The 12,266-nt window shown below is 44.5% G+C and overlaps 1 protein-coding gene across 1 annotated transcript; it reads left to right on the top strand.

Moving 5' to 3' along the window:
- The first annotated feature begins 636 nt into the window (after positions 1-636).
- On the top strand, positions 637-11,444 carry LOC139399953 (protein Mis18-alpha-like). The gene is made up of 5 exons (XM_071145089.1): positions 637-879; positions 3,881-3,950; positions 8,779-8,901; positions 9,363-9,465; positions 11,333-11,444. The coding sequence occupies exons 1-5, from the start codon at positions 642-644 to the stop codon at positions 11,408-11,410; spliced, it is 612 nt and encodes a 203-aa protein (XP_071001190.1). The 5' UTR covers positions 637-641; the 3' UTR covers positions 11,411-11,444.
- The last annotated feature ends 822 nt before the right edge of the window (positions 11,445-12,266 follow it).

The raw sequence follows: 12,266 nt of genomic DNA, 5'->3' as shown, positions 1-12,266 counted from the left end.
ACCTTTATCATACACAGATTCTAATTAGCTGTTGATAACAAATGTGTGTTTTGTGGTTGTGACCCAGAGACTCTTCACCATTTATTTAGGGACTGCTCTTATGTCAGAAGATTTTGGAGTTAGAAGATTTTATTTTAAAAGAAACGACTATTAATGTTAATTTGAAAGACTGATATTATGTTTTATTTTGAACCAATTGATATGGACCCTGATTGAACTTTCATTGTTCATTTGTTTATTTTTCCTGGAAGATTCTTTGTCCATAAAATGAAGTGGGCAGAGAACAAACCCCTTTTCACATTATTTAAGCTTGATTTGAAAATAATATTTAAATTCTTCACTAAATGTAAAAACTAAAAAGCAATATGCACCATAAAAGTATTTGACAAATTGAAAATGAATCTCGATATGTAATACCCGTCTGTTAGGTTTATGTACTCTTGTTTGTATATTTCTGAGGTGTTTTGTATTTGTTGTGTTCATAATAAAAAATGTATAATTAAAACAAATAAATAATAATATATATTTATTTTATTAAAAAATGATGACATGAAACTTCCGCTTTTCTTTTTTATGACGTATTTCCTGTATTGTCTGCGACTGTCTGTCGCCGAACCCGCCCAAGTTCGAAAAAAAGAAACATGTCGGGGAGAAGAGCACTTTGCAAAGATTCAAACGTGACATATGAAGTCACCGTCAACGATGGAGTTTATGCTGACTCAACCATCATTAAGGACAACTCTAAACAAGGGAAGTTTGTAGAAGACGATGATAGCGACCCACCGGTCGTCTTTTTCTGCGGGAGTTGCAAGTTGCCTGTCGGTGACTCGCTGTCTTGGGCTGGGAGTGAGGACGAAAAAAATCAAATACTGCTGAAACGTAAGTTGATAGCGGACTACATTGTAGATTTGGATAGTGTGATAGCCTTGGTTGTGTCAGCATACAATGCAATACTCATTGTCGTGTCTGTTTTGACACTGAACAATGGCATTGAAGTCCCCCGCTGCAGCGCCCGGCTTTCCCAGATGGCGAAACGAGGTTCAAATTGTATTTGTCATCTGCGCCGAATACAACAGATGTAGACTTGACGGTGAAGTATTTAACTTTACAGTGGGATTCCTTTCCCAACAATGCAGAGTTAATTAAAGATGCAAAATGCAGTCATCGCTCCGTCCGACATTTCCTGGTTACTACAATTTACAGAAGTTGGCCTAATTTCATTTCTGTGACAAAACGAACAAGGATAGTGTGTAGAGGAGAATCATTTGTACCTTCTTAACTACTGTGAAATATATTTTCCTTCGTCCAAAATAATGTATTTTCAGCTGTTTTGAAACGGGTGTACAAAACCAAAAAGTAAAAGATGCTAAAAACGGAAGCTAATCGCGGGAAGCATAGAAATAGTGCAGAACAGATCTACCGCTTCTTAGACTTGCTTTCAATGACACATCTGTAACTCACACTTTTTTATGTGAATTTGTTCTGGTCTCCTTAAAGAAAAATGACTTTGCATATTAGAAATAACATGATTCGTTAGAATCAGAGCGGTTTGTTTGTTCTACATAATACGTTTTTGGACCCCGAAGAATTGATGTCGGACGAGCCGGGCTGCGTTCAGAAGGGCTGTCTAACTTCCAGGTACAAATGTATTAAGAATCCTCATTCGCTGCTGCCGCAGGAGGAACATTGTCCGATGTTGAGATGTGTCTGTTACTTGAACCCTGTGAAGCATTTATTTGGGTTGCAATTTCTGAGGCTGGTGACTCTAATGAACTTATCCTCTGCAGCAGAGGTAACTCTGGGTCTTTCTTTCCTGTGGCGGTCCTCATGAGAGCCAGTTTCATCATAGCGCTTGATGGTTTTTGTGACTGCACTTGTAGGATCTTTCAAAGTTGTTTACATTTTCAGGATTAATTGACCGTGTCAAATTTGTCCTTCCTCCTGCTGAATGCAGCCCGGGTTGTCCGACGTCATCGGTCCCTACCCATATGAAAGTAGCCACAACAGTGGAATTTGCTGTTTCCTTCAAAATAAAAGTCCCTCCTCCACTTTGATTTGTCACATGTGCAGAATGCCACGGGTGTGGATTTAAGCATCAAATGCTTGCTTACGAGCCCATCCCAAGGATGCAACGTTAGAGAAATATTAACATAGAATACACAAGAATGAGCTATGTACAGGGAGTACCAAATGAACTAGTGGAATTATGCCATATTTGGACTAAGTACGGCTAAACAAGGTTGCAATGTTGCATAATTTAAAATGACTATAATTCGTTTGACAACAAACCAAACTGTTAATCCCACAGTGGATGTATTGGACTGTATTTGCATCGAGGGCGTACTTGGTGCCTTTTGAAAGTATTCAGACCCCTTCACTTTATTCCACATTTTGTTACTTTACAGCCTTAATTTAAAATAGATTAAATTAAAAAATACTCTACAATCTACACACACTACCCCATGAGGACAAAGCGAAAACAAGTTTTTGGAAATGTTTGCAAATGTATTACAAATAAACAACAGATACCTTATTTATATACTCTAAATTGAGCTCAGGTGCATCCTGTTTCCATTGATCATCCTTGATGTTTCTATAACTTGGAGTCCACCTGTGGTAAATTCAATTGATTGGACATGATTTGGAAAGGCACACACCTGTCTATATAAGGTCCCACAGTTGACAGTACATGTCAGAGCAAAAACCTGGTTCCATCCTTACGGTGAAGCATGGTGGTGGCAGCATCATGCTGTGGGGATGTTTTTCAGCGACAGGGACTGGGAGACTAGTCGGGATGGAGACAAAGATAAACTGAGCAAAGTACAGAGATAGCCTTGATGAAAACATGCTCCAGAGTGCTCAGGACCTCAGACTGGGGTGAAGGTTCACCTTTCAACAAGACAATGACCTAAGCACACAGCCAAGACAACACAGGAGTGGCTACAGGACAAGTCTCTGAATGTCCTTGAGTGGCCCAGCAAGAGCCCGGACTTGAACCTGATCTAACATCTCTGGAGAGACCTGAAAATAGCTGTGCAGCGATGCTCCCCATCCAACCTGACAGAGCTTGAGAGGATCTGCAGAGAAGAATGGGAGAAACTCCCCAAATAAAGATGTGCCAAGCTTGTAGCGTCATACCCAATAAGACTTTGTGTAGTCGGTGTCAATACTTATGTACATGTGATATTTTAATAAATTAACACAATTCTAAACCTGTTTTTGCTTTGTCATTATTGGGTATTGTGTGTAGATTGAAGAGAAACATATTTATTAACATTTTGGTACAAGGCTTTAACCTAAACAAAATGTGGAAAAAGTCAAGAGGTCTGAATCCTTTCCGAAGGCCGTGTTTATGAACCGTACAGCCTTAACCCATTTCATGTGTAAAATCCATAGGTATCAACCTGCTCAGTAACACCCACAGTACACTACTATGTAGACTTCACACACATATTACTGTCTTAGTTCTATTGCAGGTCTCTGAAACTACTGTGAAATTATCCTTATTAGCTCTGAATGATCAATACACGTAATAAATTGACTTGTGAGCTGGTTAGTTAGTGGGTTAGTTAATCTAGTTGGTGACCCCTGTCCTACTCGGGGGGGGGGGGGGGTTAGTTAATCTACTTGGTCAAAGTTCGACTCCCTTTTGGGATTTCAGTTTGAATCATTTATAGAAAAGATTTTACAGTGATACCCTGTTCCATGTGCCACCCGGTTCCATGTGCCACAGCGAGGGGTACATGATGGAATTGGCAAGACCACAAACACATCTTTGGTCAGGCTTATGTCTAAGGACAAGACATATTGATTTCCTAATTAGATATTGTTCTCCCAATTTCCCAAAGAGACTGAACAATTCCCTCCTTTTATATTGCAGGTGTCAGTGACAATGTTTTGGTTGGCAAAGAAACTCACTTCTCCGGTACCTGTAAGAAGGATCTAGGCTGGTAAGCGAGCGTATGTCTGTTTGTCTAGCTAGCTGCTAATAACCTCTGTCAAATTCCTCACTGTTTACCTTCGTAAAGTACTAACTGTGTCACATTGTGATGGACTATAGGGTTAGAATTAGAGGTCGACCGATTAATCGGAATGGCCGATTTTCAAGTTTTCATAACAATCGGAAATCTGTATTTTTGGACACCGATTTGGCCGTAAAAAAAAAAGCTAGGCAAGTCAGTTAAGAACACATTCTTATTTTCAATGACGGCCTAGGAACAGTGGGTTAACTGCCTCGTTCACGGGCAGAACGACAGATTGGATCCCCGAGCTGACAATCTTGCAACCTTACAGTTAACTAGTCCAACGCTATAACCACCTGCCTCTCGTTGCACTCCACAAGGAGACTGCCTGTTACGCGAATGCAGTAAGCCTAGGTAAGTTGCTAGCTAGCATTAAACTTATCTTGTAAAAAACAATCAATCATAATCACTAGTTATTAACTACACATGTTTGATGATATTACTAGTTTATCTAGCGTGTCCTGCGTTGCATATAATCTGACTGAGCATACAAGTATCTGACTGAGCGGTGGTAGGCAGAAGCAGGCTCGTAAGCATTCATTCAAACAGCACTTTCGTGCGTTTTGCCAGCAGCTCTTCATTGTGCGTCAAGCATTGCGCTGTTTATGACTTCAAGCCTATCAACTCCCGTGATGAGGTTGGTGTAACCGATGTGAAATAGCTAGCTGTTAGCGGGGTGCGCGCTAATAGCGTTTCAAACGTCACTCCCTCTGAGACTAGGAGTGGTTGTTCCCCTTGCTCTGCATGGGTAACGCTGCTTTGAGGGTGACTCCCTAAATTCTATCAGCATATCGAATGTGCTACCAGGGCTGGTAAAACCCTGGATCATTGTTATTCTAACTTCTGCGACGCATATAAGGCCCTCCCCCGCCCTCCTTTCGGAAAAGCTGACCACGACTAAAACCGGAAGCTCCCGCGCCCAGGTCTGTTCAACGCTGCTCCGACCAATCTAATTCCGCGCTTCAAGATTGCTTCGATCATGGGGATGTGTTCGGCATTGCGTCAAACAACAACATTGATGAATACGCTGATTCGGTGAGCGAGTTTATTAGCAAGTGCATCGGCGATGTCGTACCCACAGCAACTATTAAAACATTCCCAAACCAGAAACCGTGGGTTGATGGCAGCATTCGCGCGAAACTGAAAGCGCAAACCACTGCTTTTAACCAGGGCAAGGTGACCAGAAACATGACCGAATACAAACAGTGTAGCTATTCCATCCGCAAGGCAATCAAACAAGCTAAGCGTCAGTATAGAGACAAAGTAGTCGCAATTCAACGGCTTAGACACGAGGTATGTGCCAGGGTCGACAGTCAATCACGGATTACAAAAAGAAAACCAGCCCCGTTGCGGACCAGGATGTCTTGCTCCCAGACAGACTAAACAACTTCTTTGCTTGCTTTGAGGACAATACACTGCCACTGACACGGCCCGCAACCAAAACATGCGGGCTCTCCTTCACTGCAGCCGATGTGAGTAAAACTTTTAAACGTGTCAACCCTCGCAAGGCTGCCGGCCCAGACGGCATCCCCAGCCACGTCCTCAGAGCATGCGCAGACTAGACCACCATTGTTCCTGTTCCCAAGAAAGCTAAGGTAACTGAGCTAAACGAATACTCCCCCGTAGCACTCACTTCCGTCATCATGAAGTGCTTTGAGAGACTAGTCAAGGACCATATCACCTCCACCCTACCTGACACCCTAGACCCACTCCAATTTGCTTACCGCCCCAATAGGTCCACAGACGACGCAATCGCAACCACACTGCCCTAACCCATCTGGACAAGAGGAATACCTATGTGAGAATGCTGTTCATCGACTACAGGTCAGCATTTAACACCATCGTGCCCTCCAAACTCGTCATTAAGCTCGAGACCCACCCCGCCCTCTGCAACTGGATCCTGGACTTCCTGACATTCAAAACAACAGAAATCCCATAATTAAAATTCCTCAAACATACAAGTATTTTACACCATTTTAAAGATAAACTTCTCGTTAATCCAACCACAGTGTCCGATTTCAAAAAGGCTTTACTGCGAAAGCACACCAAACGATTGTTAGGTCAGAGCCAAGTCACAAAAACACAGCCATTTTTCCAGGCAAAGAGAGGAGTCACAAAAAGCAGAAATAGAGAAAATTAATCACTAACCTTTGATCTTCATCAGATAACACTCATAGGACTTCATGTTACACAATACATGTATGTTTTGTTCTGTAAAGTTCATATTTATATCCAAAAATCTGAGTATACATTGGCGCGTTATGTTCACTAGTTCCAAAAACATCCGGTGATTTTGCAGAGAGCCTCATCAATTTACAGAAATACTCATAATAAACATTGCTAAAAGATACAACTGTTATGCATGGAATTATAGATACACTTCTTCTTAATGCTCTGTGTCAGATTTCAAAAAAACTTTACGGAAAGAGAAAACCATGCCTTTTCCGAGCTCAGAGACCAAAACAGCCAACAAGATATCCGCCATGTTGTGTAGTCAACAGAAGTCAGAAATGGCATTATAAATATTAACTTACCTTTGATCTTCATCAGAATGCACTCCCAGGAATCCCAGTTCCACAATAAATGTTTGATTTGTTCGATAAAATTCATCATTTATGTTCAAATATCTTCTTTTTGTTCGGCGTTTAGCCCAGTAATCCATATTCATGACTAGGTGCAGACAGTCAAAAGTTCCGTTACTGTCCGTAGAAACATGTCAAACGATGTATAGAATCAATCTTTTGGATGTTTTTATCATAAATCTTCAATAATGTTCCAACCGGAGAATTCCTTTTGTCTTTAGAATTGCAATGGAACGCAAGCTAACTCACGTGAACGTGCGTCACGAGCTCGTGGCTTTCTGGCAGTCCTCTGACTCATTCCCCTTTCATTCGCCCCTCCTTCACAGTAGAAGCATCAAACAAGGTTCTAAAGACTGTTGACATCTAGTGGAAGCCTTAGGAAGTGCAATATGACGCCATAGACACACTGTATTCGATAGGAAAAGAGTTGAAAAACTAACAACCTCAGATTTCCCACTTCCTGGTTGGATTTTTTTTCTCAGGCTTTTGCCTGCCATATGAGGTCTGTTATACTCAGACATCATTCAAACAGAAACTTCAGTGTTTTCTATCCAAATCTACTAATTATATGCATATCCTATGGGGAGGCAGGGTAGCCTAGTGGTTAGAGCGTTGGACTAGTAATCAAAAGCTTGCAAGTTCAAATCCCCGAGCTGACAAGGTAAAAATCTGTCGTTCTGCCCCTGAACAGGCAGTTAACCCACTGTTCCACTTGCCTCGTTAAATAAAGGTTAAAAAAATATATCCTATCTTCTGGGCCTTGAGTATCAGGCAGTTTAATTTGGGCACGCTTTTCATCCAAAATTCTCAATGCCCTCAATTCCCTACCCTAGAGAAGTTAAGCGCTCAACACATTTCTGTTCAATTGTATTCTTCACACTATAAAACGATGCCACGGAATTCTTACCAATTCTTACCAAGTCTTGTCAGCCAGATCAGGACCTAACATAAGGACATTTTCTACATATCATGTTTCTTTAGACCTGTCTAAATTAGATAATGGATTTATTGTGAAGGTATATTCCCCCCCATGGACATGGATTTATTATACTTTTTAAAATGTAGATGTTCAGGTCTGCATCAGTGGCTTGTGGGCTGTGTGGAAGAGGAGATGATAAATGTGTTTATGTTAATTAACCGTCAATTTCCCGAGAGACAATGCTTGAAAATCACCGGCTGACAAAATTTGTGACGCCACAGCCCTACCCCGACCTACTGACCATTCTGTCATTCCCCTGTTAGTCTGATATTCCCCCTGACCTGCCGTCTGATATCCCCCCTGACCTGCCGTCTGATATTCCCTCCCCCCGACCTGCCGTGTGATATTCCCCCTGACCTGCCGTCTGATATTCCCCCCCCCGACCTGCCGTGTGATATTCCCCCTGACCTGCCGTGTGATATTCCCCCTGACCTGCCGTGTGATATTCCCCCCCCTGACCTGCCGTCTGATATTCCCCCCCCCCCCCGACCTGCCGTGTGATATTCCCCCTGACCTGCCGTGTGATATTCCCCCCCCTGACCTGCCGTCTGATATTCCCCCTGACCTGTCGTGTGATATTCCCCCCCTGACCTGCCGTGTGATATTCCCCCCCTGACCTGCCGTGTGATATTCCCCCTGACCTGCCGTGTGATATTCCCCCCCTGACCTGCCGTGTGATATTCCCCCTGACCTGTCGTGTGATATTCCCCCCCTGACCTGCCGTGTGATATTCCCCCTGACCTGCCGTGTGATATTCCCCCCCTGACCTGCCGTGTGATATTCCCCCCCTGACCTGTCGTGTGATATTCCCCCTGACCTGCCGTCTGATATTCCCCCTGACCTGCCGCGTGATATTCCCCCTGACCTGTCGCGTGATATTCCCCCTGACCTGTCGCGTGATATTCCCCCTGACCTGTCGCGTGATATTCCCCCTGACCTGTCGCGTGATATTCCCCCTGACCTGTCGCGTGATATTCCCCCTGACCTGCCGCGTGATATTCCCCCTGTTACAGCCTGAAAGTCCATCTGACCTGTCGTGTGATATTCCCCCTGACCTGCCGCGTGATATTCCCGTCCTGTTACAGCCTGAAAGTCCATCTGACCTGTCGTGTGATATTCCCCCCCCCCCCCCCCCCCTGACCTGCCGCGTGATATTCCCCCTGACCTGCCGCGTGATATTCCCGTCCTGTTACAGCCTGAAAGTCCATCTGACCTGTCGTGGCTGCAGCTCTCTGCTTGGCATCGTCTACATCTCTACACCCAGGAAACTGGACCACATCAGGTCTCTGTTCTGCCTCAATGTGACTGCCATAGAGAGGTGAGTCATGTAGCGATGTGGGGGGGGGAGTCTGAGCAGGACTTAAACCAGTGACTGATATAGTTGTAGTAAACATTGACTGTTAAATATTGGTGATTTTCACACTGTTTATGCAGCACTGGTTGTCCTGTTTTCATGGCAACGGTCCGCAAATCTGGCTGCTGTATTTCACCTAACAGAAATGGGAGTTTATCAATGTTTTTTTTAATTTGTATTGTTCATATTCTTTGTAGATCTGTGTGGAAATATGTATCTCTTAGTGTGGTCTCTCTCACACCGGGACACCATCACACAGCATCTCTGACACTCAAGATGATAAATCATGTTGCCAGTAGTAACAGCCCCGCTATAATATTTTAGATGGATTTACGAGACAATAGTTTGTCTATTTTGTTGGCTTTAAAAAAATAAAATAAAAAAGTAATTTGTATTGATGTAAAATCATTCTGTGGTCCGTGCAGCTATGTCCTGGGGTCTTCCAGTCAGCAGGTGGCAGCAGTGAGCCCCAAGCAGCAGCCGGTCACTCTGGAGTACAGACAGGCTGTAGAGCGACAACTGGATGAGGTAACCCTCTTTGAACTGTGATGCTTCCCATTAGTTCACTACTGTTGATCAGGGAGGGCTCTGTCATGTGTAGTTGAAGAAGGTATTACTTGCAATGATCTCGTGGAAGTGGATTGGTTAAGACACACCCACATCAAACCACGCCTCTCTCAAAACACCCACCCATCTCAAACCACGCCTCTCTCAAAACACCCACCCACATTAAACCTCGCCTCCCTCAAAACACCCACCCACATCAAACCACTCCTCAACACCCACCCATCTCAAACCACGCCTCTCAACACACACCCACATCAAACCACGCCTCTCAACACCCACCCACATCAAACCACGCCTCCCTCACTACCCACCCACATTAAACCACGCCTCCCTCACTACCCACCCACATCAAACCACGCCTCCCTCACTACCCACCCACATTAAACCACGCCTCCCTCACTACCCACCCACATTAAACTACCCCTCTTTACTAAAGTAATTCCATGCCATACATTTATATTGAAGTAAAACTTCAGAGTTGTGCCCATTGATGAGGACATGTTGTCCGGTGGACATCTGGTCTGGTGGAGAGACATGCCAAACTGGGTCTTCATTAGCCAATAGAGAGAGACCCGGGACATTGGCCTTAATCTACGAACCAATCATCTCCCACAGCAACTTCCTCCTAACCTTCCCCGTGCCTCGCAGTCCCCGTGCCTCGCAGTCGTGTGATTTGCCAAAAAATGAAATGACAAGTACTTTACTCAGTATGTCAGTCCTATAGAATTCTATGGTCACTGTGGAGATCCCAGGCTTATAGGCTGGAGACGAGGTTATTGACAAGCCAATCGTAGACACGAGGCATGAGGGCACACTGGTGGCACACTGGTACTCAGGCTTGTTCTTTGTCTGCTTAGTACCTGTGTTTGTCTTGGAGAGAAACACACACTAGATGGTGGTGTTGCTCAGGAACGGCATTCAGACACTCCTCGACACTGCACCAGCAGGAACAATAGAATGTCCTTCTCCATTTATTTGTGTGTGTGTGTGTGTGTGGGGGGGGGGGTCTGACTTAAGGTGTCAGCATGCCTCCCAGCTGAAACAGTTCGGCAGCGTTTGTGCATATATTATGATGACGTTTTGGACTCTGGCCGGGGCTACGGACTCTGGCCGGGGCTACGGACTCTGGCCGGGGCTACGGACTCTGGCCGGGGCTACGGACTCTGGCCGGGGCTACGGACTCTGGCTGGGGCTACGGACTCGGGGCGGGGCTACGGACTCTGGCCGGGGCTACGGACTCTGGCCGGGGCTACGGACTCTGGCCGGGGCTACGGACTCTGGCCGGGGCTACGGACTCTTTCATAGAAAAATACTTCACCAGTCGTCTTAGTTCGATGTCAAATTGTGTCGCCTAAGATCTCTTCAGCAAAAATGTCAATTAATGGCCGATTTTCTCGCGGTACAGGATCTTTGATTTAATTCTATTTTGAAGAAGTGTATACCGACTACGCCGACTCAAAAATGGACGAACTACTATTGCCGCTTTTTCAAGCCAAGGTGTTTTAATGCGAACAAAGTCGTTAGACTCGACGCCAGCTGAACTGTGACGTGCTCAGACACTTGTTTCTTAATGTATTCTGTCTGAGAGGCAGAGACCATGTTTGGGTTTCCTTTACTCAGACTTGTTTCTTAATGTATTCTGTCTGAGAGGCAGAGACCATGTTTGGGTTTTCCACCTTGTAAATTTAATGACTTCTCATCCTCTCCTTCCCTCCCTCTCTCCCTCCGTTCTCTATCCCCATCTGTCTCTCCTCCCTCTCCTCTGTCCCTCCCTCCTCCCTTTCTTCCCCCTCCTCCCTTCCTTCTCTCATCTCCCTCCCCTCTCTAGATTAAGGCGGTGACTCTGTCTATGGGGCAGAGGTTGTTGGTGCTGGAGGGTGACCAGCAGAGTAAAAGTCAGATGTGATGATGCATCTTGACAGTGATGGACCACACTACGTCATGGGGGGGGGGCCCTGTGAGGTCTCACATACACACACACACACACACACACACACACACACAGTACTAAGTAACTCAACCCTCCCTCCCCATTTCTACCTAAATCCCACTTTGCCCCCCCCCCCCTTTGTTAGTTCTGATGGGGAACAAACAGCCACAACCTGTTTGTTCCACAAGGTTTAAACACCTCTAGCACAATAAATGGCGCCCTATTCCTTATATAGTGCACTACTTTAGACCAGAGCCCTATGGGACCCTATTCCCTACATAGTGCACTACTTTAGACCAGAGCCCTATGGGACCCTATTCCCTACATAGTGCACTACTTTAGACCAGAGCCCTATGGGACCCTATTCCCTACATAGTGCACTACTTTAGACCAGAGCCCTATGGGACCCTATTCCCTACATAGTGCACTACTATTGACCAGAGCCCTATTGGGTTAATTATTGAAATAGGGTGCCATTTGTGATGAAACCATTGTTCCCTCCAAGCGGTTTGTGGTTTATGTCAAGTTGAGACTGTTCTGTGTGTTAGAACTCATAGTTTGGATACTGTTAACTGTTCTCTGTTTGTTAGAACTCATAGTTTGGATACTGTTAACTGTTCTCTGTTTGTTAGAACTCATAGTTTGGATACTGTTAACTGTTCTCTGTGTGTTAGAACTCATAGTTTGGATACTGTTAACTGTTCTCTGTGTGTTAGAACTCATAGTTTGGATACTGTTAACTGTTCTCTGTGTGTTAGAACTCATAGTTTGGATACTGTTAACTGTTCTCTGTGTGTTAGAACTCATAGTTTGGATACTGTTAAGTGTTCTC

Source organism: Oncorhynchus clarkii, unplaced genomic scaffold (assembly GCF_045791955.1).
Source record: "Oncorhynchus clarkii lewisi isolate Uvic-CL-2024 unplaced genomic scaffold, UVic_Ocla_1.0 unplaced_contig_6697_pilon_pilon, whole genome shotgun sequence".
Taxonomy (NCBI): Eukaryota; Metazoa; Chordata; class Actinopteri; order Salmoniformes; family Salmonidae; genus Oncorhynchus; species Oncorhynchus clarkii.
The sequence above is the reverse complement of the archived record's forward strand: the minus strand, read 5'-3'. Positions and strand labels throughout refer to the sequence as shown.

What these genes read in the sequence shown, in the direction of transcription:
- LOC139399953 (XM_071145089.1), top strand. Translation starts at nt 642, where the DNA reads ATGTCGGGGAGAAGAGCACTTTGCAAAGATTCAAACGTGACATATGAA. An exon ending in AAATCAAATACTGCTGAAAC is followed by an intron (nt 880 to 3,880) that starts GTAAGTTGATAG and finishes TTTATATTGCAG; the next exon opens with GTGTCAGTGACAATGTTTTG. An exon ending in AATGTGACTGCCATAGAGAG is followed by an intron (nt 8,902 to 9,362) that starts GTGAGTCATGTA and finishes TGGTCCGTGCAG; the next exon opens with CTATGTCCTGGGGTCTTCCA.